Source organism: Myxocyprinus asiaticus, chromosome 9, assembly GCF_019703515.2.
Source record: "Myxocyprinus asiaticus isolate MX2 ecotype Aquarium Trade chromosome 9, UBuf_Myxa_2, whole genome shotgun sequence".
In the NCBI taxonomy this organism is placed as follows: Eukaryota; Metazoa; Chordata; class Actinopteri; order Cypriniformes; family Catostomidae; genus Myxocyprinus; species Myxocyprinus asiaticus.
In genome coordinates this window covers 4,457,064-4,484,535 of record NC_059352.1, presented here as the reverse complement: position 1 = coordinate 4,484,535, position 27,472 = coordinate 4,457,064, and the positions used below count along the sequence as shown (strand labels likewise).

Here is a 27,472-nt window from a genome sequence, read left to right as displayed (position 1 = left end):
TAAAAATGGTCGAACACAGAATTCAGAAACAAATAAGCATCCAATAACACCTGTTGGGCACAGAAAATGTCCTGGAAAATTGTGCCTTGAAAAGAGTGGGAACCCTGATGATACCATGTTCATTTATTAATTCTTAAGACATTTAAAAATATGACATATATCTCCTTTGATGCAGGTACATACAGTACACTGTTGTGCATTGTTAGTAGTGTAAAACATTTTTTATGAGACATTCTAGAAGTCCACAATGCTAAAAGTGCCTGAAGTTGAAGAAGCATCCATATATTTATATATTCAGTACTGTAGATTATTGAACTCGCTGGTCTGCTAACTCTTCATTGGTTTATCAGAAATCAAAGGATCACAGAAAAGGCCCTGTAATAATCCTGAATATCACCTACAGAGGAGTCAGATTTGTTGATGCAGCCACCAAGGTAAGAGCAACTGTGTATCACAACACTCATTTTATTGGCCATTACTGAAGCCATTGTCAGACCTTGGGTTGTACAAATAATATTGGAATCCCCCTTTTGGACACACATACGACCTAGCAAACTGAGTGTTTCTTTACGTTTTTTGTCCCTTTTTGCAGGGAATAGTTGCAGAGCATGAGATCCAGAACATCTCGTGTGCAGCTCAGGATCCTGATGATCTTTGCTCGTTTGCATACATCACAAAAGACCTGAAGTCTGGCTACCACTTCTGCCATGTCTTCACCACAGTAGAAGTGGTGGGTGTGATTTTCTCTACTCTTTCATCGAGGAACAAATCAAGACCATCTGGGTTAACAGAGAGTAGGGTTGTTTGAACATCTGAGCCGGTTGGAGATGGAAAAGCACAATTAACAGAAATATTAAGCTAAAAATAGCCAACAGAAAATTGGATCGAATATTTAAAGTCAGTGTGAAATGGGATTTTACATACACTCACAAAGCACTTTATTAGGAACACTATGGTCCTAATAAAGTGCCCGACATGGTCTACTGCTGCTGTAGCCCATCCGCCTCAAGGTTCGATGTGTTGTGCATTCTGAGATGCTATTCTGCTCACCACAATTGTACAGAGTGGTTATCTGAGTTACTGTAGCCTTTCTGTCAGCTCAAACCAGTCTGGCCATTCTCCGTTGACCTCTCTCATCAACAAGGTGTTTCTGTCCACAGAACTTCCACTCACTGGATGTTTTTTGCTTTTGGCACCATTCTGAGTCAATTCTAGAAACTGTTGTGCATGAAAATCCCAGGAGATCAGCAGTTACAGAAATACTTAAACCAGCCCCTCTGGCACCAACAATCATGCCACGGTCTAAATCACTGAGATCACATTTTTCCCCATTTTGATGGTTGATGTGAACTTTAACTGAAACTCCTGACCCATATCTGCATGATTTTATGCATTACACTGCTGCCACACAATTGGCTGATTAGATAATCACATGAATATGCAGGTGAATATAAATAAAGTGCTCAGCGAGTGTGCATAATGTGAAGTAATGTATATATTTAATGAGTGAAATGATATTCAACAAGAAAAATGTAAGTAAATACGGTCAATTTTGAGTTCACTTTGACTTAAAGGGCCTATATCCATTATCACCACATTTTTATTCTATTGTAAATTTATACTTATGTTAGCTGAGTTTTATCAACTACTCTAACGTAAGTTGTAGCAAATTAGTTTTACAATGATCATTTTTACCACCCTCTCTCTAACCCTTACAAGTAAAGGAATATTCCAGGTTCAGTACAACTAAAGCTCAATCTACAGCATTTGTAGCAAAATGTTGATTAACACAAAAATAATTTCCGCTTGTCCCGTGTTCATAAAAAAATAAAAGTGAAACGCAGTTTCAGTGCGGCTTTTACAATGGTAGTGAGCGGGGTCAGTCTATAAACTTTTAAAATCACACCATTTCAAAAGTATAGCCACAAATCATAAACATTAAACACATTAACATGATTTTTGTGTGATGAAATAACTTACAGCGTTTACCTGTGTTGTGTTGTCATGGTAACAAAGTTGCAGTATTAGATATAACTTTAGCCTGATAAGGTTAATAAGCAATATTATCACACTAAAATCATGTTAACACGTAAAATGTTAACGTCTTTTAGTGATATTTAGTGTGTATTTTAATGTTTTTTGACTAGCCCCACTCAATTCCATTGCAAGTGCCTTACTATGCTGTCGATGCTTTAGCCTCTGTTATAATTGACTAGCCTTTTCACATTTGAAATAAGTAAGAATGCTTGCTTGTGGGTTATCTGTCCTGTCCAACATATTTGCAACTGTCCCTTTTTGTTTTTGTATAGCCTTACTAAGTACAAAAATGCATGTTGTGTAGCAATTGAATAAACCAATGGCTGTTCTCCGTACAGACACAGACTTATGAGATTATCCTTACTCTGGGACAAGCATTTGAAGTAGCCTATCAGATGGCTCTCCAGGCGCAGAAGGCCCGTCGTCACAGTTCATATGCAGGTCCAGCCTCAGAAAACATAGAAATCAAGACCAGCAGACCCACGTCACAGTCCCGCATCAGTGCACGTCGCTCCGCGGTGAGTATGAGATAATCACACACTACACACAGACAATTGTGGCCAGCTTGCCATCAGTGAGGAGTACAAATGCGTTAATGCCTACATGCATAAATCAGCCTGATCTCATGTAAATTACATGACTGTAGAGAAATATTTTGCTAAATTATATTACATTGTTCATTACATGTATCACAGCAGGTCCGAGGTCAAATGTCCACTGTGTGGCGCTAAAAGCGAGTTAAATTTTCCCAAACAAAGGAGGTTTTTAAAGGGGTCATGAAATGGAGAATCACATTTTCCTTGATATTTAGACATATAAGAGGTAACTGTACTATAAAAACATACTGTAAATTTCAGAACTCAAAACTTTCTCCCCAGTCTAAAAAGAGCATTTATAGTTGCCACCCTGCTGAAACATCTCGTGTTGAAATCTGTCTGTTCGTGACGTCACGACACATTGCTCATTTTTATTTACACATCCCACAACATGCATCATTGCGCCCTTGGCCCCGCCCACTGGCACAGTTCAAGTCAAGATGGCCGGCCTTGTATATCTTACTATTCTTAACATAAAACCAAAGGGGACCCATCTGGACAATTTTGAAATATTTTTTATATGAACATGAACTACACAGACTCTTTGACCGCTGCCATGTATCTCGCCACTTTTAAAAGATGCAGTGTCAAGTTACAACACTGAAAGGGAGAAGCAATTCTCTTCAATTCAGCTGCTGCATCTTGTTTTTAGCACAGATGCGTCATGGACTCATTATTTCGCCCATCTGCACTATTTTTAATTGTTGGTGTATGTAAACATATGACGTCTTTGACGATGGACGTCTTTGACCGTTTTGGTGTGTTTCCGGCGATGTGCACCTCAGTACGTCTTCAGTATGTGTGTGCATAATTTAACCATTCTTTGGACTATGATGTGTTTGTTTTTTTCGGCTCATGTCAGCATGGATTGCTTGTGAACAGTCAAAATACGATTCAAGCTTTGCAAAGGAACTGTTATTGAAGGATGGGGCAGTTAAAAACACTTCAAATATGTTTCATTCATGAATATTTCAAATGTCGTGACTGTTTATGGTGCTGAGTGTTAACAGTTGTGCTTGAGATGAACAGTTTAATATATTCAGATGCAATGTGTTGGATGTGCGTTATGTGCAAACCAGGGATGGGCAACTGGCGGCCCGCGGGGCGTATACGGCCCTCTGTATTGTTGAACACGGCCCGTCGGACAAGACTGAGGATTGATTTTATTTCTTTGAAAAAGGGATTATGTAAAGATTGCATTCAGTTTATGATGTTATTACAACTATTGACCACAATAGCATTGCATTAGTTGTGCATAGATTACCCACCATAATGAGGAAATTGAGTAAAGGGGTGAACATTGTTAGAGTGCGGATTTGTAATCCAGCCCCTTGGTAGAAAGGAGAAAGAATATTGGTCCTCGCCCCCTTCAAAGTTGCCCATCCCTTGTGTAAACCATGCAATTTTACTCTATAATGTCAAGGTTTTCTTCCAACTGAGTTGGCTGAATTTGAGGGGCTGCATGATGTTAGCCAATCATAACAGTGGGCGTTTACATTGAAGTTTTAAGAAGGCGCTTAGGCCAAAACTGAGCATTTCAGACAGCGGACCAAAAACAGGGTGGAAAATTATCATATATTACTAAATTGTGACTGTTTTGGAGCAAAAAAAACATTTTATAACATTATCACTGGACCTCAGGGAAGATGATAAATTTATTTAAAAAAAAAAGCATTTCATGACCCCTTTAAGGTTAATGCTCTACTGAGTTTTGAAACAACAAAACTAACCTCCCTACCCTAAACCTTAAACATGAATTTAACCGATAGTGTCAGAAAAAGCAAATGTGACATGAAAAGTGCATTTGCTGAAGCAACCACATCAGTTTGTGGTGCTTCTATGACACTTTCAGCTCACGTGTTGACTCACATGCTCTTCAGGACTCATACCTCGGACCTTTGCATCGCAAGTGCAACGCTCTATCAGTTGAGCTACTGTGCAATTTGATCACACTTGAACAAGCTTGTAAATGTAGTTGGTTATGTCATGCAAATGTCATAATATATAAAAAAGGTCCAAACGCAGTTCAGTATGAAAATATTACTATGACATCATTGTTTGTTAGAAATTGAATGTTGAATCCTATTAATGTAAGTCAAAGGGAGATTGTCAAATTTAATTCTTACATTTTAGAATAAAGTAAAGCACAAATTAAAAACAAATCAAAAGCTGAATTCTGGACTGCTACTATCCACTTTGGTCCTTCATGGAAGGGCTAAAAGGAATGTTCCAGGCTCAAAACAACTTAAGCTCTATCATCTGTGACATGCTGTCAATTACCACAGAAAATACATTTGTCTAGTTCCTTATGTAAAAACAAGCATAAATTGAGTTTACAGTATTGCACTTACAATGGAAGTCTATGGGGCAAGACATCGCACTGAAATAAACATTAAAACACATACACCAGTATAACAACAAGTCTTAAATATTTATGTGTTAACATGAGACTAGTGTGACAGAATTGTTTACTAACCTTGTTTGTGCAAAGTTATATCCAATTTTTGCAACTCATGTCAACCTGATAACTTTTGCACAATATGTGCAAAGATACCATAAAGGGACTGTTCACATTCATTAAAATCCATTAACACACAACCAAAATTTCATCCTCCTGGAAAGTATTCCCACCCTAAAAGGATCATTTAGACAGATTTATAGGTCAAAAGACACATTTTGTGTGGAAGAATAAATATAAGCCCTGTAACAAAATAGAAGCTGCTAATTTCTGCTTTTAAACCCTCATTTCACATTTCTGTGAAATTATTTTGATTTGACTCATATATATTGCAACAGTTTTCTGGTGAAGTGAAACCTCACTTTCACACAAATCACGAGTTAAAACGTAAGATTATCAAATCATAAACATATACTTTTCGCTCAGTTCCTCACACAATGCTATCTTGTGACATCTAAACTCTTTTACTATAGCGCATGACTTATTTTAACATTTGCATTACATAACCAGCTACATTTACAAGCTTGTTCGTGTGCGATCGAATTGCGCAGTAGCTCAACTGATAGAGCGTTGCACTTGTGATGTAAAGGACTGGAGTACGAGTCCTGAAGAGCACGCCGGTTGACATGTGAGCCGAAAGTGTCATAGAAGCACCACAAAGTGATGCAAATTGTGTTCATCTCACATTTGTTTTTTTCTGACACTATCGGTTAGGTTTAGGTTTAAGGTTTAGGGTAGGGAGGTCAGTTTTGTTGAACTCAATAGAGTATTAACCTTAAAAACCTCATCTGTTTGGGAGAAAATTTAACTTGCTTTTTGCGCCACTCAGTGGACATTTCACCTCGGAACTGCCGCGATATGAACCACGTAATATTATTTTTCACAAATATCGCCACATTCACGTAATTTGCATGAGATCAGGCTGGTTAAGAGATGTGACCTCCAGTCCCGGTAGATAGTATATGTGTTTAGTTTGCTGCCTCAATCCTGTAATCTGTGTCTTTGTGCTTCTGCCTGGTCCTCCTTCCCAGGGTGCACCTGTGCTTGAATGCCGCTGCTGTTACTGTCACACGTGCTCCGCCCACCGCCCCTCCTACCTCCCGCTGCCCTCTGTCAGCCCTGGAGTTCAGGTTCTGCACTCTCCTCTCTCTCTTTTCCTCACATTCTCCAGCACTCTCGTCCTTCTACAACTCTAGCTTTCTCCTCCCTGCCACTTATTCACTTTACTAATTTTCCTGTTACGTTTCCAACTTTCACTTTTATCCACCTATTTTTTCCCCCATGCACATTTTTTGGTTGACACTAGCAACAGGTCACAAGTTTTAAATGCGGTATATGCCTAATCAGTTAAATTCAGAGGAATATTTGAACATACAAGGTTGCAATATTGGGTAATCCAAGGAAAGTTCTTGTTCATTACTAAATTCTTGTTTTGGCCCCAGGATGTGTTTGATATGTTAGCAGTCCACAGTTATACTTCACAGATCACTACACAGTTCTTCAATGCCGGGTTCGCCTTGCCTAGAGCGATGTCTTTGAAAGCGTGTTAGAACACAATTTGTGTTTGTGTCATCTAACAATGTCACTGAGAGGAATTTTAAAAAAATAAAGCATCGCCTTCTAGAGCGATACTTAAAATGTTGCGTCAGCAACATTTGAGACAAATATCTTTTTGAAAATAACTCAATGACATTATTGGGTGGCCTTCTCTAAAGAGCTAATTTTTCAAATGTTATGTATGATATAGAATAAGTAATTGCAATTTGAAATAACATGGTTGTTGAATAATATTACACCTTTATATTATGATTTTAAGAATTCATTTTCATTTTGAATTTCAGTAGCACTAAATCTAAAGACCCCATGAAATGGCTTGATTGGTGTAGTTTTCTTCCCTGTGTTGACAAATCTTCTTTTGAAACAGGAAGTTGAGGCAGGACATATCGAAGTACTCATCTCTTTCTTTAAAAATACTCAATAACCTTTGGTTTACATCACAGCCTGGCAAAACCACACTTGACAGCTTGTTAGGGGTCTTCACAAAGTTGAAGCCCACACTAGAGATCGTGTGACCCGACCTGATCGGTACCATCAAATTTAAAGCCCGAACACTGGAGTGGTGGTGGCGAAGTGGATTAAAGCACTGAACTGGTAAGCAAACAGTTGTTGGTTCCATCCTCACAGCCACCACCATTGTGTCCTTGAGCAAGGCACTTAACTCCAGGTTGCTCCAGGGGGATTGTCCCTGTAATAAGGGCACTGTAAGTCGCTTTGGATAAGAGCATCTGCCAAATGCATAAATGTAAATGTAAACCCAAAATCACTCATGCTTTATAATTTCTTCTCCCAGCAAGTAAATTTGTTGCAATAGGCTTTACTTTTATTTAAGCATCATAGGCAACATTCGTAACAGTATAGTAACAGTAAACATGCACAATTTTAACAAGAAACGGTGGCCCCTCAGAGTAAAAAGTAAAAAACATCAGCTTACCGTTTATCAAGCGCCGAAACTGCTAGGTGAAGAACAATCTGGAATCATGTGTAACAGTCACATGAAGTCCTCTTTGCAACCTGAACTTCTTTAGAACATTGAATCTTTGACAGTCATTGTGCACAGCTCGTTAAACTTGCTAAACAGACCTACAGTGTTCTTGCACTAAAAAAAGCCATGATTAAGAGCATGTGTACGAAACAAGTTACGTTAAAATGAAAAAATATATTATTATATATTAAATAAATGTAGCCTGTATTATATAAAATACATATATTATCAAAATGTATTTATAATAAATATTTATAATTTATAATAATAATATAAATAATACTTTATTTATATTATTTATTGTTTATAAAAATAGTCATTTCTTTTTTTATTAATTACAAACCCAAACTCAACCCGAACCTGAAGTTATACTTGGAAAAACTCACCCAAACCCGGCCCGAAAACCAACTGTTTGTCAGGTCCTGTTGGGCTCGGGATGGGTTGCAGACTACAGCATGTACCAGGGCCGTTTCTAGCTATAAGCGGTATACACAGCCGCTTAGGTACCTCGAGCCACCAGGGGGCACTGCAATGCAAGATCTTTTTAAATTATTATTATTTTTTTAAATAGTAAATGCTGCAAGTATGACTCAGGCAACTGTTATGGCTCAATTAGGCAGTTATAGGGGGCCCCCTTGTGGCCCGAGAGGGAAGGGAGAATGTAACTGCAATTCACAGGTGGGATCCCAGGGCACCTCCAAGTAGGATATGCTCAGAAACAGCCCTGGCTTGTACCACAATCCAAAGTAATGAAGACACTTTCAAAATGAATAAATTCCAGACAATTCAATCGCAACCAATTAATGTTTGGTAAAGGAAATAAAGGATCAATGCTAGTGCAACCAACGACTCAACAAACCGTTATTAGCTACTTGCTATTGCTAGTCAAGAGAGGTGATATTTATAATTTAGAGGGAGAGACTTTATTGGGCAAAAATTTGTTGGTGCCCCTGCGGACAAGATGAGTCATCAATCATTTTGGTCCGTTTTCCTAAATTTTCACTCTGACAAAAATTTAACTTGTCGACTTTTAAGAGTACACAAGCATATAGATGGCCTCGAAACTCCAAGTTTGATTTCATGGGGTCTTTTAATGCACTAGCTAACAGTTGCACTAACATGCTGAAAAAGCTGGTTTGCTGGTCTTAGCTGGACTCCTAGCTTGGTCAGTCTGGTCTGTTATAATGGATTTAGAGGGATTTAGGGCACTTGTTTGCTGGTCTGACTGGGATGGCCAGCTTAACCAGCTGAGCACAAGCTTTGCCAGGCTTAAAGACCAGCTAGACCAGCTTGTTGAAGATGTTTTTCAGTAGGATAGGTAACCTAAATCAGGTCTAGACACTAGGTTTGTTGTTTGTTTTGTTGTCTTCGGTGATTTCTCCTACATGGTGTTCAACACCCATCTCAACACTTGTGTGATGTGGGTTGGCAACCCTTCTCTCCTGCAGCCTCATTCCCCGCTACTACTTCCCCGGCACCTCGACTCACTGGAACCGGAAACGGATCTGCAGTCCCTGGGCAGCACCAGTTGGCTTTACGAACCACGGGACTCCTCCAGACCTTCAAGTAGCACCAAGTATGAGACCACCATATTCTGAAGCAGGGCACTGCCCTTGTCCAATCCTGCCTGCTGCCCCGTTTTTACCCCACGCCCCCTAGAACTAGTGCCCTGTGCCTTCTCACTGTGATTTGTAGCCTTCCTCAGGGCAAGACTACTTCCCATGCCAGTCCCAACCCTAGTCCTTGCCTGCATTGCCCTCTTGGAGAGCAAAATCTCTCCACATTCCTTGTCGTCTTGACAGATGAGCGCTTTTAGTGGAATTCCCGGATTTGCCGTCTAACCAGCCTCCTCAAACTCTTCTGTCACGATCCGACAATCTCGCCTCTGAGAGCTTCCCTCTTTTATACATTAAGCTGAATGTTTACGGTCAAGTCCCTCGTATCAGAGTGTTCTGTCACAAAACCTCTGAACTTAAACCAATATGTAGGCGACCTACCAAGTAGCTTGGACACTTGTAGCATTTCTACATCTCATCCGAGTGGCATAACTTTGTTAGAAATGAGTGGTTCCACAAACTTTCAGACTGCATCAGCAATACTGTTTCAAGTTTACGTACGTTCACGATCATGAATGCAACTCAACTTTCCGTTGGCGCTCCTCAAACCCTGTAGCACTAGATCATTTTTGTCCTGTAGTTGGATCTTTGCTTGACCCATTTTCCCTCAGCAGTCCTTCGTTTTTTCCAAAAGAGTTGGTTTCGAAATCACAATCAGTGCTTCCTTTTGTCTTACCAGGCGTTTGCAGATCTGAAGGCTGCGGAAGAAAGACTATGCCTGTTTAGAACAAACGTACGTTGGGATTTTAAATGCAATCTAATTTTACGAATTAGAATACAGCCCCAAGAAAATGGAATATCCAAGACAAGATTCCTATTCTGTTTTATAATTTTTCTGGGAAGAAATTTGATTACGACCCTTTATCAATATATGGGATTATTATTTTTTTCTGTAAAGTTCTATATTTCTAACTTTACATTGTGACATCACATGGTAAATGTGTTTGTAAACCTTATATGTTCATTTTGTGATTGATGATTTGTTCTGTAATATTTGTTACCTCTGGGATTTCCACAATGCCATTTGCAGACAAAAAACAAAAAAAAAAAAAAAAAAAAACACGACAAAACATTTTCGTAGACGTAATGGTAAATGTTACTATTTTCTACGAACCAATTCCCACGTGACAACTATCTGTGATAGGCACTAAGGTTACAGAAAGAGAAATGTTTTATTGTGAAATTTATTGAAAGTTTGGAAAACCATTGTAAATGTGCACAACGTAAAATCTAATCTACTTTTTTAATCCTTCACTCAAAAGTTCTTATTTCAGTGTTTTCGATTATAGACATTTTCTGTATGCAACGTGCTGTTTTACTTTGGCTAAAAGTCAATTTTACATTCTTGAAAGTTTCTATTTTGTCTGGTCTCATTGGCCATGTACGCACTGCAGCTAAATTCGGTTTTCACACCATTTCTGATCACTTAAACCTCTTTCTGTTCCCATTAAGTTTGGTTATTTACAGGAGTGACATCTAATCAAATTTACATTAAAACCATTTAGTGTGTACTAAATCTCTAGCTCTAGAAAATCACAGAAACGGATGTACTTGTTATGACTTTTTTGAGAATTTCTCTCCACTGTAGTTGCTTCCACCAACCTCAAAAATTGTTGGATGTAAATATGACTCTAGATGCTAATATTTGTTCTGTCACAAATAGCTTACACCAAACAGCTGCACAACACCAAATCATTGCTATGTTTCATTATATGTCAACTATTGCGAGATTGGGAGTGACTCCTGACACACACAGAATGATAATTTAGAGGATTTCCTTTCGAATTTGAATGCGGTTGTCACTCTCAAAACTTTACAGTGTGTATGTGGCCAGGTTTTTTTTTTTTTTCTCTCGGTGTGGAAAAGAATGTTTGGTTTGGTTTGATTCTGGTTGTTTTTCACTCTCAAGCCACTATTTGTCTCTCATGTCCTGTTCTAGAGTTAATCGTTAAAATTGTGGTGATTTCTTTGTGACTGTGTTGCACATTCTCAGCATCCAAAAATCACAATCAGACATCTTCAGTCATGAATAACTCATCGTTTGCCATTGTTTTGTAACACTTCCTAACTGAAAATTGCCAAAGAGGCCGACTCAAAATCCATTTCACTCAAACCATCGCATCCTGTAATGTGAATTTTGTGTATTTATGACACTGTATCCATATGAAATTCTAACACATTCTAATATTCCAAGTTGAATTTTTATAGCACTGTTCCATCTGAGCTCAGTTTGATTTGGATTTTGGAACATCCATTTCTGAATTCCAATATATTTTTCCTTGTGTAGCTCACTCCACCTTTCAAGTTTCCGGACACCAAGGTGTGAATTGAAGGGGAATCAGATGAAACTTTATGTGTGAGTCCAAATGGGGAAGATATTGAGTGAGTATGCGTGAGAGAAAGAAAAAGATGTTAAATTAGCACTTAACTGCCGTACGACACGGACTGTCCAAAACTTGCACCAACTGCAAAAATACACTTTAATACCGGACATGACTTAACCGATGAAGTGGTTTACTGGTGATGTGGAAATGAACAAAACACACCAAATAATAACATTAGATTCAGCTTGATAGTCAATTTGGGTGAATCTCATGAAGAAATGTATTTTATTTTTCAAAAGTATATATATATACATATATATATTGCATTAACAAAATAAAAAATAAACCTATTTTTAGGACCAGAAATATTCATTTTGTGACATTATTTCCATAACAATTAAGCATATTTTCCCCAAATCCTCATTACTGCAATGTGTAAAACCTTATTCTCATTACTGTAAAGAAATTCATCCTGTCTGGACACAATGATTCTTCTTTTTCAAAATAAAATCAACATAAATTAAAAACTACTAAAATGTTTACTTATATGTACTTCACAAGTTTAATTTACCATTATTGTATATTATTATTATTATTATTAATAAATGCATTATGGTACTGAGAAATAATAAATGGTCATACAAATAGGATTTATTTTCTTTATGCAAAATATTTTTCCTATTAATTTTGGGTTGAAATATGACTTTCTTGACATGAGAATCACCCATTTATACCTTTGAATAGCAAATTTGTTTAACTTCCAATGGCAAAAAAAAAAAAAAAAAAAATGAACTTTGTGGAAATTCTGAAAAACTGGAATACTGAGCACTGTGTGAACATTGTAACATTTTCGTGTTCAATGTTTTCTCTTAAACTGTGGTTTATTTTCATATCGAGAAAGACTAGCAAAGTATACCCCCAAAAATGTACCAATACAGGCAGGTTTGTTGATGTTTTTGAGCTCTGTGTAGATTTTAGAACTACTTAAGATTTATGGCGTTTAAAACAAAAGAGGTTTAATTATGGGCAAGATATGAAAAAAAGTCACCCTTTTTAATGTGAATTAGCCAAAATATTTTTATCTGTATGTGACGAATCAAGCAAAATTGAAATCAAATCAGTGGTTGATGCAATGGTCTTACTGTGAAACAGCAAAGATGTAGCATATTGAGGCTATTGATTTGCAATATGAAGCAAAATGCTGGATTTAATGTCACTTTGTGTTCACCTAACACATCGCCAAGCTGTCTAAGCATCACATTGTTTTTGTTCAACACTGGGCAGGTTGTTTTTCCTTTTTTGAATAGAATATGGGCACATATGCTGCAGTGAAATAGTTGATTTATAGAAGAAAAGAATAGGGGAAAAAAACCTGCAGGCAACACGTTTCTTTAGCTTGCCCTTGGAATTCACTTGAATTTCTTTTGAGCTTCACGTAGTTTGAGCAAATATTGACAAACGATTGAAAACACATGACATTTCTATTCTCTTTTTCCTGGTTGGGTGTATGAGGATGTCAGAAAATAAACCAGGATCAGGGCTGAATGCTTGCACTTGACAACACACGATACACTACCACTGTTGGCCTATGTAGAAGGTTAAGTAATTATGATTAAAAGATGTCTATTAAATGTACTTTTCTTTTCCCTGAATGTTCATTCCAATTACCTAAAGAACAACCATTATATCTCTACGCCATTGAACCAATAAATTCAAATACATTTTTTTGCTCTACTTGTCTTTGGCTTGCATTCTATTCACTATGTGTAGTATAATCTATGAATTACACAAGCAGCTGACTTATTGATTACATTGTTGTTATGACTCAAGATTAATTTAGATTTCAATTGAAATGTTGTACAAACATGCCAAAGCAAAACGAGCCAAAAAGTATCATTTTATTTTCTCCAAAAAGAAGATGAAAACAAAATGCTGACAAACAACCCAAATGTGAAATACAAAATGTAGTAACCTTCAACGTGTAATAAATGCACATCATACACAAATTAATTACGTAACATCCTCAGGACTGTCATAAATATGTCGTCTATGCCAATGGAAGATTCACTGATGTGTTTAACAATTTCTCATGTTGTAGGAGGGAAATAATATGATATTAAAACAAAGGTCTGACATCATCTGTGTATTTGGAGACACAAACAGAAGTCATTTCAAAACAAAACTTTTAAATCTACTGTAAAACCAGTGTAGTTATTTGGCCGAGTCTTTGACCAATGAATTTGGCCAGAGAACATGTGAAATCTTGGCACTGTGGCTTTATCGATCAGGTCGCACCATACCAGGTCTGATGGTCAGCATCATTGGTCGAGAGGGAGGTCGCATCATATGTGGCCCGGGCATCATTTGCATAGGTCCACCCATTGGCGGCCGCATACCTGGACCTTACAGAAGCAAGAGGAGAAAAATCCAGATTGTTTTTAATATGCAATATCAAGTGGCTGACTGTACATTATTCCACTTATTACAGCTACTTACCAAAGATACATAAAATGCACATGAAATGTCAATTTGAAATTATGCTAGAAGACCACAGTTATTCCAGATCTGTGCAATAAACCAGGTTATATTAACAGGGAAGCAATCTTACCGGGTCCTCCTGGGATCATGCCGTGAGGAGGTGGACCCATCATGGGCATCATAGGAGGACCACCCATTGGTGGAGCTGGTAGCATGCCTGGTCTTGGAGGTCCACCTTCAGGTTAAAATGGGGAAGAACAAGTTAGTTAAAAACAATAACATAATAAATGTCTCAACACATTGGTGATCTGTTGTCTTTGGCAGTGTATAACTAAGCTGTAATTGTGAGGGAGGAACCATTTTAAAACTCTGGCTAAAAATAACAACTAATAATAGGTTGATACGCAGAGTTTGGGGTTTAGAAAGGATGACTTCTTGAAACAATTAAAGGAATATTCAGGGTTCAATACAAGTTAAGCTCAGTTGACAGCATTTGTAGCATTCGTCCCTCCATTTCTTTCAAAAAAAAAAAAGCAAAAATCGAGGTTACAGTGAGGCACTTACGATGGAAGTGAATGGGGCCAATTTTTGGAGGGTTTAAAGGAAGAAATGTGAAGCTTATTTTATAAAAGCATTTACATGAATTCTTCTGTTAAAACTAGTTTATTATTTGAGCTGTAAAGTAGTTTTTTAGTAGGGTTTGTTGATATTACATAGTCATGGCAATGAAGTTGTAAAATCGACTATAACTTTACACAGAAAAGGTTAATTAGTGATTTTATCAGACTAGTTCAGTTCACACACTGCCTGGACCAAAACAAAAAAAAAAAAAGTCACCGTTTGGATTTAAATAAGAAGATACTTAAGAGCCTATGATTGGGTCATTATTGCAGTGATTAATATGTTTCAGCTGGCAACAATTCTGGTAACCCTAACTGATGCAGTGTGTAGCTTCTCATTTCTTAAACAAATAACCTAGTGGTTGTGGAAAAGCTGTTACTGTGTTTCAGAAGAGGCAAATTATTGGCCTGCATCAAGCAAAGAAAACATCTAAGAAGATTGTTGAAATCACTGGAATTGGGTTAAGAACTGTTCAACGCATTATTAAAAACCTGGAAGGATAGTGGTGAACTGTCAGCTTCGCAGAAGAAATGTGTTTGGAAAAAAATCTTGAATGATCGTGATCGGAGATCACTAAAATGCTTGAAGTCACATCGTAAAAAAATCGACAGTAGAACTCACGGCTATGTTTAATAGTGAAAGTAAGAGCATTTCCACACACACAATGTGATGAGAACTTACAGGATTGGGACTAAACAGCTGTGTGGCCACAAGAAAGCCACTTGTTAGTGAGGCTAATCGAAAAAAAAAAAAAACGACTTCAATTTGCTAGGGAGCGTAAAGATTGGACTGTGGAGCAATGGAAAAATGTCATGTGGTCTGATGAGTCCAGATTTACCCTATTCCAAAGCAATGGATGCATCAAGGTAAGAAGGGAAGCGCATGAAGCGATGCACCCGTCATGCATAGTGCCCACTATACAAGCCTCTGGAGGCAGTGTTATGATCTGGGGTTGCTTCATTTGGTCAGGTCTAGGCTCAGCAATGTTATGTGGCAATAAAATGAAGTCAGCTGACTACCTGAATGTACTGAATGACCAGGTTATCCCATCAATGGAGTTTTTCTTCCCTGATGGCACGGACATATTCCAGGACGACAATGCCAAGATTCATCAGGCTCAAATTGTGAAAGAGTGGTTCAGGGAGCATGAGGAATCATTTTCACACATGAATTGGCCACCACAGAGTCCTGACCTTAACCCCCTTGAAAGTCTTTGGGATGTGCTGGAGAAGACTTTATGGAGTGGTTCGACTCTCCCGTTATCAATACAAGATCACGGCCAAAAATTAATGCAACTCTGGATGTAAATTAATGTTGTGACATTGCATAAGGTTGTCAAAACTATCCCACAACGAATGCACGCTGTAATCAAAGCTAAAGGCGGTCCAAGGAAATATAAGAGTATGCGACTTTTTTTTTGGCCAGGCAGTGTATTAAAATTAAAGGCTCTCTGGAATACACATTTCTGATTGGCCAATGGTGCCATCTAGCTGTCTGATATTTCTGAGTAACAACCGCACATCCAGGGATTAAGACGTATCAGACCGGTTATCCGGATATTGGCAGTTTTCTTTCCTACTTCTCGGATCACTCAGCAATCTCTACAAGTACGCTTATAAAATGATTTCATATCAATGTTTCATGTCCATTTATTTAACAATTAGTCTTGTATTAAAATTGTTCATCTGAAAACGCCCTAAATTACTAGAAAGATATAAAAAACTGACTGGCAAACAATTTCTTACAATTAAATGAAAGCAAAACCGAAATTCTGATTTTAGGTTCCTCCATGTACTCCTTACCTGGCCTGGTTGCCCAGTTAGGTCCTCTGTCGTTGAATGTACAAGATCATGCGAGGAGTCTTGGAGTGATTTTAGACTCCTCGTTACTTTTCAATAAGCAGATCAGTGCTGTTGTCAAGGGTAGCTTTTTCCACCTGAGATCTATCGCTAAAATAAAACATTTTCTTTCCCATAAAGACTTGGAAATTGTGATCCACTCACTTATTTCATCAAGGTTAGACTATTGCAACTCATTGTACATTGGTCTGCCCCAAACTGCGTTATCCCACCTACAGCTAGTTCAAAACACGGCAGCTAGGCTTTTATCAGGGTCTAGAAAGAGGGATCACATTTCCCCTGTTTTAGCATCTCTACACTGGCTTCCTGTGAAATTCAGGGTCGATTTTAAAAGTCTGATTTATGTCTACAAGGCATTATCTGGTCTTGCGCCCCAATATATCAGTGACCTTCTCCTCCCTTACTCCCCCACCAGAGCGCTCAGGTCTTCTGATCATGACGTCAGCTTCATCGTTAGCCATTTTTAAATCTTCTTTGAAAACATATTTTTATTCTGTAGCTTTTGAATAGATCCTTGAATAGTTTGAAATGGATAAATACATGATGCTGTATTTAAAGGTTTTTATTTATTTTATTATGTTTTATATTTAACTTTAAATCAATCTGTTTTTATATCACTCTGTCATTTTGTTTGATCTGTAAAGCACTTTGGGTCAACTTCTGTTGTTTTTAAAATGTGCTCTATAAATAAAGGTTGACTTGACTTGTATTAAGCTGGATAATGAGCAGTCATTTTCGCAAAATAAACACCACCAGAACTCCAATGAAATTGGAGATGGAGTTCAGCCGTCCATTGCACATAATAACATAATTATTAGCAAATCAATATGTCTATTTATTTATTTGGTAAGTAGCTGTGTAGTAAGTCTTGATCACCGTGTCGGGGGTTATTTTGCGATAACAACCGGCTGACTGTACATTATTCCTTACAAATGAACATCAACTCATTTTAAAATACGTATAACAACACCTAGAATAACTATTCTGAGTTGTTCCCAAAACAAAGCAATCCATTATTGGGGCAAACTTTGATTTGGAGTCATAAATACTGTCGCTGAGACTCTTGAGAGCTCCACAACTTACTAATATTTGGATGAGGTAGCAGAGATGCACCAGGTGGAGGGGCTCCAGGGAACGGGGTGGGTGGAATTTTACCCTGCTGGAATGCAGCCGCTGGAATGCAGACAAACATAATCTTACAACTAGAGTCAGATCAGATGCAAGTTATCACCTGAAAACATTACATATCCCGTACACGCATGAATCAAATGTGATTTCTTCATTTACACGCAATAAATTGTTGTTTACTCACTTGTTTTATCAATGAGACTCTGGGCCTGCTCCTCCATCCATTTCTGATAATAATCTTTCACATTTTCTTTGTGTTTACGCCCGCTGCAGTGCGTCTTTCTGACTGATGGCTGCAGAGAGAAAAATATACATACAAATAATGAACATTTGCACCAAAAACAATGACAGAAATTATAAAAGGGTTAAGACTAACATAATATTAGATTAAAAAAGGTAAACTTACGGAGTCGTGCGTCAGGTATGTGTCACAATAGTCACAATAAAACCTGCAAGAGGGAACAAACAAACAAATATATACAAATATTGTGAAGGTGGTACCATGGTACAGTGACAGATTCAAAAGGCAATACTGTGGTATACCATAATACTAATAGAACATTCATATACCATAGTATTTACAAAGGTACTCCAAAGGTCACTCAAATAACACCATGATGTTACCATGGTAGATACCCAAAATGTTATTAAGTTTTAATTTTTAATATTAATAATTAATAATATTAAGTATTTCCATGATACTCCTTTGTTAGTGTGGTTCCCTCATTATTTTACACAATTGCTACTATACAAATCCCTCATCCAAGGTGTTATTTAAAGCAGTTAACCCACACTGTGTATAAATATAATAAAAGTGAACACGTTCATTTAATCGTTTTAACGACTTTAAAAGCTGATTTAGCTTAGCCGGCTAGCTCACGTTTGAAGAGAGCTGATATTTTGTAGAATAGTTTACTAAAAATTCCTAGTTCTTCTACAGATGCATTAATTAAGCTTTTGCCACGAAAATCTGCAGGATCGTTTTATATGCATTTATGTTAATAAACAGAAAAGTGTTACTCACTTCGGCATATTAGCAGCGGAACAGCGCGGTGCGAAAATGACCGGATATAATCAAAGAGGATTAAGTAGAGACGGGCCACTTCTATATAAAATGAATGAGAGAAATTGGAACGCTCAATCACACTGCTCTGAGGAAGTCCCGCCTTACAGTTAAAAGAGCCAATCACCTTTTAGATACAAATATCACCTGTCAATCAACTTTCGAACGCGCATGCGCACTAGCTATACAAGCCGGGAAAATTGCGCTTCATTTTTTTTTTGCGTACTATGAGGTTATGAATCACAATTTATGATTCCAGTCATATTTTATTGCTGATTTGAAATATGTTCTTTGATCGTAATCTTGACCAACCGTTTTGAGATTTCCGTGTTTCCCCCGTTCAAGTATATAGGAACCGCACTGGCATGACTGGAAATAGTCTCCCAAGAGCGTTCCAAAGATGGCCGACAGTGGACTGACTTGCTAGAGTAACTTTGATATAAACCAGTGTTTTCTTCGAGGGTTTGGCGCGCACAATGGCGCCACCTTGTGTTTTGGCGGGAACATGTTTCTGTTCAACATCATTATGCAAAACAGTAGAGGGGTAAATCTCACGAAACCTGTTAAGAATAAGTCCGTGTCACATTTCACCACAATATAAAAAGAAGGAAAAAATAATATTTTAAGCTTGTAGCAATCACCTATTTTTTTTAAGTAATATACATAATAGTGCTTGGTGTCCTGCCTTCAATTTATGCTGATTTTAACAATTGTGTCCAGACACAATGATTCCCATAACTGTATTACAGTAATTAAAATCGAATGACAGTCAGCATTGAGAATAATGCAAAACATCCGGATACATTACACTAATGAGAATTGCTTATGGAAATGTGGCTTAATTGTCATGAAAATTATGTCACAATGGAAAGAAAAAATCTTAATGGTCCCTAAAATAGGCTTCGTTTTCTTACTGCGAGTTGCCTTAGTGTCAGCATTTGGCTGACATCCATCAATTTCATTTGATGCAATGCTCTTATTAACAAATAAGGCACTTGCAGAACATGATTTTATTCAGACAAAACATTTTAGAAAACGATAACATCTTTAGTTCCTTGCCATATTCTTTTTTTGAAAACACACTGTAAAAAATTATAATATATTAAACAAGATGGGTGTTACTTGCTTGTTTTGATTATTGGGGGGGGGGGGGGGGTTACCTCCCCCCATCCACCGGAATCTACGCCCCTGGTCGCATGTGTTACCCTGATGGTGTTATGTGTTTATGTGAGACTGTCTCTACTGTGTATTAATTATTACTACTGGAAAGATCACTCTTGATGAAATTAAGTAATCATGTGGCCTTTTGTAGTTACTGCAGTGATTAACAATACATTTTAATGTGAAAAGCAGAATTTTATAATTCCAGAAACAAGTTTATATCATGGTAGTGAGCCATAAAATATATAGGCATCAAAATGACATCCCGTAACGCCTGAAACATGGTTGCTGTATTTTTTGGGTAAATTTCTGGCACCAGTATTTTGTCGTAAATGTAACAATTTTGTTTTACAGCGTACTCGCAGCTAAAAACTATCAGTAACAGGCTTTCATAACATATTACAATGTCTCAATAATGGGTCTATGAATGTGCCAACACCTTTTGCAGTTATATTATGCAATTTTATTATCTTCTATGAAAACTGCTTGAGACTAGAGCAATACATATCGTTGACATGATGTTATTCAGTAGCCTTATTCAGCTAAATTTGGGCTAAAATAGTTTGAGACAGGATGTTGCAATGTTAACGCAGGAAATATTGTATCACTTACCAAGCAACCAAAGCTCATACTTCTCATAAACAAAAAACAGATTATACAAGTACACATATATTGCATATAAGCCAATTACTCTAAATTTATCTCTTAACTTCACAAAATCTGAAAACCCAAGAGTTTTCTGACTCATATAACATTGCATGAATTATTTGAAAATAATCTTATGCTGATTCTAATTAAAATAAATACTGCTTTTACCCGACAGTCAAGCGGCTTGAAAAATAAACGTAAAATGCAGGGTTCCCACACCTTTATAACAATGAATTTCCATGATTAACGATAAGTATTTTTAAAATATAATTTTATACAGATTGCACTTACAAAGAGCAATTTATAGCCCATGAAATACTTCAAAAGATGAGCAACTATGAAAAATCAGTATTCACGATTGAAATTTCCAGGCCTGTAAATTACAGTTTTCAAATTTCCTGATATTTCCAGGTTTTCCATGACTGTTGGATTCCTAAAAATGAAATAAAACTGGTTTGAAAAACTGACCTTTAAGGTCACACATTTTAACCAATACATTTCCATGATTTTGCTAGCCGTTGTATTTGATATGGATTTGAAAAAAAACCAAACATTTTATAAAGAAATTGCCATGATTTTAAGATTGAATTAATTTCAAAAACTTCTCAATGACTCAATGACTGGTAACTGGGAAAACGGTGGTTATATGAGGAAAAACCCTTTATTGCTACCAAAGAGGTGACACACTGACAAACTGTAACCATTATCAATGAATTGTGTTTTACATTGTAGTTTATTTTTAAGATACACATGACATTTGGTGTTTTCTGTACTGTTGAAATCCACCATATTTTCAGTTGGTCCTAAATAAGAGTTTTGAAATGATGCTGACTGAAGAAAGTCCCATGAAGCCACCACTATCATGTGCTATGGCTTAAAAACTCAAAACCTTGACAACCATTTGACGCCATGTTTAAATGTCTGCCATTAGTTTAAAAGTCTGATTAGATACAGTGACAAGACTGATACATCACTGGGAAACCAAGTCATTTCTGTCCATCCTCAGAGCCAATTATCCTCCCATCGTCAAACACTGGAAAAACCACAGCAGCATTAGTCAAACACACCAGTCCTGCCCGCGGCACCAACATCACACACACACACAGCAGCTGATCCACAGGTGCCAGTCTCTAGTTCTCATAGGTTTGATTTGGGCCCTGTGTTCACAGGAATGGCTCTGAGTTCTGTCCGCATACACAAGTACTCGCCAATGACTGCCATGAGGGCCATACAGGCCACGTTGACCAGCCACCATGACAGGGCGGCTGGGAAGTGGGCATTATAGATCCAGCAGCCAATCATGTGGAAGAAATGCACTGTAACGGTGAAGTCCAAACACTGCTTTCCACGTCGGATGAAAAACCACAGGCCGAGGGCACTGAGAAAGAGAAAAGAAGAGAAAGAGGTAATAACATCCTCGCACAAAGTTATCATACGGCTTCAGAAGACTTGGAATATAGCACACAAGTCGTATGGACTACTATTATGGCTTATTTTTGTGATTTTTGGAGCTCGACAGGGTCTACTCCCATTCACTTTCACTGCATGGAAAAAAGCTGCAAATTCAATGTTCCACTGAAGAAAGAAAGTCATACAGATTTGGAATGACAAGAGAATGAGTAAATGATGACTTTTCCTTAAAAGCTGCACTACGTAACATTTTTTGGTTGAACATGACAACAGTGTTTTGAACAGAGTTCAAAATAATGTTCTTACCTTTCACTATTCACTACGGTAAACCTGTAAAAATTATTAATATTTTGAGCTGTTGGGTTGTTTTTGGTGCAAAATCGCTGGCTTATGACGTACATCTTTGCGTCATTACGTCATGTCCATAAACATAGGAAAAAAGTACCGGCCGTCACGTATTCCAGCTGGAGAAACTACGTTCAGTTCAGTCAGTCACACTCACACAGTTCAGGACAGCATCGCTGCAATCTGTATGGATGTTTATCTGTTATCCATTTGGCGAAGTTGTTTACCTGCTTTAATGCTTGGATATGTTTTCTGGTAGGGTTGTTGAAGCTAATGTTGTGTGTCATACTTCTATGAATGAAACTTTACTCCTGTTAAACAAATCGCGATGTATCTAGTTGACGGGGGAAGTTACTGTGACATGTTTACGAATAATTATGACTTCTGAAGTAACTGTTATATTACATATTGAAGCATATTATTTTCATGTTTAATAAAGTATATTTTATTTTCATTACTGAACCCTTGTTTTATGTTTTTACGGTGTTATTGTGTGCATTGCATAGACATACTATTATAGTATTATGGTTCACTTGCATTATCAACTGAGGCTGTACAATATAATATAACAGTAATAAAATCTTCCATTGACCTCGTATCAGCCATATCAAAACTATCACCTCTTAAATTGATAAGTGTAGTACAATACAAACATTAATAGTAGATAGTTTTAAGGTTTTAAAAGCCCTTCAGACAGAATGAAAGGTTGGAAGATTGAAAGATAGCATGGTGTAACATGTAGCTAGACCTTCCAAGCATGTTGTTAGGCATTGCTATCATGTTTTAGCATGTAACCTGGCATTGCTTGCATGTTTTAGCATGTTGCTAGGAGTTGCTAGCATGTAGTTTAATGTAGTTTCACCCACTCATTCTTCTAATCTATCTGTCTTTGTCTGTCTGTCTGTCAACTTATCTATCTATAAATGCTTAGCTACCTCCTAAAACATAATAGCAGTGCCTAGCTACATGCTAAAACATGCAAGCAGTGTCAGATTACATGTTAAAACATGCCAGCAATGCCTAGCTACATGCTAAAACATGCTAACAACACCTAGCTTCATGCTAAAACATGCTAGCAACATCTATCTATATGTTAAAACATGCTAGCTGCTAGCGTTTTTAGCATGTTTTAGCATGTAGCTAGGCATTGCTGGCATGTTTTAACATGTAACCTGACACTGCTTGCACGTTTTAGCATGTAGCTAGGCACTGCTAGCATGTTTTAAGAGGTAGCTAAGCATTTATAGATAGTTAAGTAGATAGATAGATAGACAGACAAAGACAGATAGATTAGAAGAGTGAATGGGTGATAGAGAGAGAGAGAAACAGAGATACAAAGAGAGGCAGCTTAAAGCATATTAAAGGCCTTTTGTGGGTTTGTTTACATTTGAATTTGTAACAGTTGGAGTTTGAATAGTCCTGGATCATCTGAACATTCCGTCAATGTAAGTGAATGGGATTTTTCAGTTTTTTCATTGCCCGCTGTGTGGAAACTGTAAGCCCGATCAGTTAGAAAAGATATAGCAGATATAGCAGATAGCCTGCGTCAGAACAGTCTTAAGGTCTGTGCAAAGATTGGTGCATGTAGCTTGAAAGCTCTAGGATGAATTAGTGTTTAAAGTTGTGGTCTCAGAAGATGGAAGAAAAATAAATATGTTTAAATAGTAGAACAGTAGGTTGGCTTTTTCAAGCCAACCTAAATATAGCGGTAATATTTAAGTTTCAAATGTTTAATTGTATAACATAATATCAACATGAAAATAGCACGTTATGACTCCGGCTCTCGTCATGATCACACACACACGATATTCAGGTAAGCTCAAATCATGAGATTCATCCGCCAGAAGAGCAGTGCCGAAACACGACTGACGTAAAGTGTTCTTCTGCAAATTGCTTGCAATTTTATGTTTCAACCACAGATGTCGCTTGAGAGCACAAAATTACGTAGTGCAGCTTTAATATTCACTTACCATGTGAGAGAGTTCAGAATGAATGCCATCATCGAGAGGCGACCTTGCGTTGTTGAAAAGCTAAGAACCTTCAAACAAAGTAGAAAGCAGAGTTGCACAAAGTGAAGAATGCAGCACTTTCAGTTGAGAATTTGGACATTTTATTGCCTTCCAATCGAATGGATTATTGTTTTACAATTGACTACAATCTGTTGATAACTTTGAGGTATTTATAATTATGTATAACATAGCTCTCTGGAATACCTGATATTGATTGGTAAAGCGTGACATTTTGCTGATGATCATTAATCTGTTATAGCCAACTTTACAACTTTTTTACCATGACGACGTAACACTGTAAACCCTGCAAAAGCAACGATTTAAACAACTTAGCTCAAATGGTCCTCAGGTTTTAATAGAAGAATTAATATGTGCTTTTATAAAATTATTAACTTCACATTTCTGCCTTTAAACCCTCCAAAAATTGGCCCCATTCACTTCCATTGTAAGTGCCTCACTGAAACCTCGATTTTTGCTTTTTTTAAAGAAAGGAGGGATGAGTCAATAATAATAAACATTATGCCACAAAACCTGTCGACTGAGTTTAACAACTTGTATTGAACCCAGAATATTCCTTTAACTAAATGAAATAAGTAATAAGGCACTTCTTACCTCATAACTGAATATCTGGTCAAGTGATCTATTGGTCTGTACCAAACCATCCACACCAGCCAACCACAGACCCAAGAAGCTGTAGTAGATGCACTGCATTAAAATAATCTGAGAGATGATGAGGACCGGATCCCACACGTAACTGCGGAAATGACTGCCCATCTCGCGGCAGAAAAGGGGGACAACACACGTCCACAGACAAACCCGACAGGAGGGGTGAAATGAGCCCAAAGATTTGAGATTCAACCGGTCAGTCTACACAAGTCCTGCAAAAAAATACAAAAATAAAAATATTAGCTGTATCTACTGAGCTGCCTTGATTCAAATATATTTAAACACTCAATTGCAAATTCTAACGGAGGCTATGATTGAGCTTAACTTGTATTGAACCCGATATATTCCTTTAACAACGTAGTCTTAAAACCTAGGAAGCTACCTACTTAGACAACAGGGACGTAGAAATGGTCTCAAGGGTGGGACAAACATACAGGTTAATTGTCTAAATAATGTTTTTATTAGTTGTTACATCTGTCTTACATAGAATTTTTTTACGGAGTTATACTTGTGCCACAATTCTGCATGCACAAAATTATATTTTGAGCGCACCAAAAATTCTGCGGGCACAAGATGCTATTCTGAGCATGCAAAAACTTATTTTGCAAGGAGAGTGGGTAGGAGAAAGAAAAATGTAAGAATTCTGAGCAAATTCACGTTCAAATAAACTTTATTCAAGCACAAAATGCCTTTTCGTTTGCTCAAAATGAATTTATCTTTGCAAGAAGATACACTGCTTTGCAAAACTGAGTTCAAACACGTGCAAAATAACTTTGTGCGCTCAAAATATCATCTTGCGCATGTGGAAATTTTTTGTGCGCTCAAAATATCATCTTGCGCATGTGGAAATTTTTTTGTGCGCTCAAAATATCATCTTGAGCATGCAGAATTTTTTTTTGTGTGCTCAAAATATCATCTTGTGCATGCAGAAAATGTTTTGTGTGCTCATAATATGTTGCGAGTGCAGAAAATTGTGTGTGTGCTCAAAATATCATCTTACGCATGCACACATTTTTGTGTGTGCTCAAAATATCATCTTGCACATGCAGAATTTTTTTTGTGCGCTCAAAATATAATCTTGCACGTGCAAAATAACTTTTTGTGGGCTCAGTTTCATATTGCACACACAGAACATTTTTGTGCGCTCGAAATATAATTTTGCGCGTGTAGAATTGTGGCACATATATAACTCCATATTTTTTTAGGCCAAACGTATTAGAACACGCCTATGATGCTCAAACGTGCTGTCTAGCAAGGGAAGAGGAATAATAGAATAGCTACATCCCTGTTAAGTAGTCAGCTAACTAGGTTGAGAGACAGCTGAGCAATGAATACAGTTAGTTTTAGATCAATAACGGGCAAAGATCAATTTGTTTGACAAATCTCCAGCAACTGTGACTGATGTGATCTTATTAATAGGCTAGATAAGAAAATGGCAACACTACAAAAAGTACCATGTAAATACCATTGTACAATTATTTCCATGGTATACTGTATATCAAAGTACCATGTTATTACCACCTGATACCATCACAATAAAAACACTGTAATATTATCATATCTTATTTACAAAATACTCCAAAGGACAACGTGGTTTAACCATTGTGAATGTACAAAACATGTTATTACAACAGTATTTTTTTTTAAATAAGTAACCACGATACTATGATAGACAAGCAAACTGCACCTACCCAGAGTGAGATCAATTATAGTGAAAAAACAACATTTAGATGCGAAACTCTTCCAAAACAAAGCGCTAACTGTGTATTAGCATTAGCTTGGTAAAGCATCGCTAACCTGCGACTTTGTTGACATCCGCTTTTGGGTGTCGTCATGTGGTGAAAACACAAACCCTCCCTGAATAAGACGAACCCGCAGTGTGCTGCAGTGAGCTATGGACAGGTTAAGTTAGGTTAGGTAGGTAATGCGTCAGTTAACGCAAATAATAATCAGTTAAACCGTATGCGAAACTTTCAGCTGCTGTTCAGAGAGTGACGTAATCGCCATCTTTATATCTTGTGACGCGGATTCGACACGATTACATCTCTTGATTCTTCTTTGACCGTATATCATTATTATTATATTTTACATTCTAACTTTGCCTCATTTTTATTACTTGGTGTATTGTTCTGTTTTTCATGAACACTTTAATGCCTACCTTAGCCTTTGGTGACACCATTCCACAACCTGTACCTCATCCATTTTTTGTTGTTGTGCCTATACCCATTTAGTATGGAGTTATATTTGTGCCACAATTCTGCGCGCACAAAATTATATTTTGAGCACACAAAAAATGTTCTGCGTGCGCAAGATGTTATTTTGAGCATGCAAAAAGGTATTTTGCATGAAGAGTGTTTAGGAGGAGAAAGCAAAATGTAAGAATTCTGAGCAAATTAACATTCAAATAAACTTTATCCAAGCGCAAAATTGATTTTCGTTTGCTCAAAAATGAACATATATTTGCAAGAAGATACATTGCTTTACAAAACTGAGTTCAAGCGCGTGCAAAAT

General features: G+C 37.3%; 3 protein-coding genes across 5 annotated transcripts in view; 1 reads left to right on the top strand and 2 right to left on the bottom strand.

The window, feature by feature from the left end:
* LOC127445649 (ankyrin repeat and SAM domain-containing protein 1A-like) overlaps positions 1–13,307 on the top strand; it is a 48,578-nt gene extending 35,271 nt beyond the window's left edge. Inside the window, exons 10-14 of the mRNA XM_051705863.1 lie at positions 351–434; positions 593–730; positions 2,376–2,555; positions 6,123–6,221; positions 9,082–13,307. Coding sequence (XP_051561823.1) covers positions 351–434; positions 593–730; positions 2,376–2,555; positions 6,123–6,221; positions 9,082–9,231 — 651 coding nt within the window. The 3' untranslated portion in view covers positions 9,232–13,307. The remainder of the gene's footprint in view (positions 1–350; positions 435–592; positions 731–2,375; positions 2,556–6,122; positions 6,222–9,081) is intronic.
* Positions 13,308–13,457: 150 nt separating this feature from the next.
* On the bottom strand, positions 13,458–18,797 carry LOC127445658 (U1 small nuclear ribonucleoprotein C-like). The gene is made up of 6 exons (XM_051705883.1): positions 18,684–18,797; positions 18,066–18,108; positions 17,844–17,952; positions 17,615–17,704; positions 14,182–14,286; positions 13,458–13,975 (listed from the first exon to the last, which is right to left on the bottom strand). The coding sequence occupies exons 1-6, from the start codon at positions 18,689–18,691 to the stop codon at positions 13,851–13,853; spliced, it is 480 nt and encodes a 159-aa protein (XP_051561843.1). The 5' UTR covers positions 18,692–18,797; the 3' UTR covers positions 13,458–13,850.
* A 1,286-nt stretch (positions 18,798–20,083) lies between these two features.
* LOC127445659 (protein SYS1 homolog) lies at positions 20,084–27,191 on the bottom strand. Of its 3 annotated transcripts, none has more exons than XM_051705885.1 (4): positions 27,120–27,191; positions 24,908–25,173; positions 24,257–24,324; positions 20,084–21,909 (listed from the first exon to the last, which is right to left on the bottom strand). In XM_051705885.1, exons 2-4 carry the CDS (start codon positions 25,067–25,069, stop codon positions 21,669–21,671), a joined length of 471 nt encoding a protein of 156 aa, XP_051561845.1. In that variant the 5' UTR covers positions 25,070–25,173; positions 27,120–27,191; the 3' UTR covers positions 20,084–21,668. The 3 variants fall into 3 exon arrangements, with proteins under 3 accessions (XP_051561845.1, XP_051561846.1, XP_051561844.1); XM_051705886.1 differs by lacking the exon at positions 27,120–27,191 and adding an exon at positions 26,653–26,980; XM_051705884.1 differs by lacking the exon at positions 27,120–27,191 and adding an exon at positions 26,759–26,980.
* Positions 27,192–27,472: the final 281 nt, after the last annotated feature.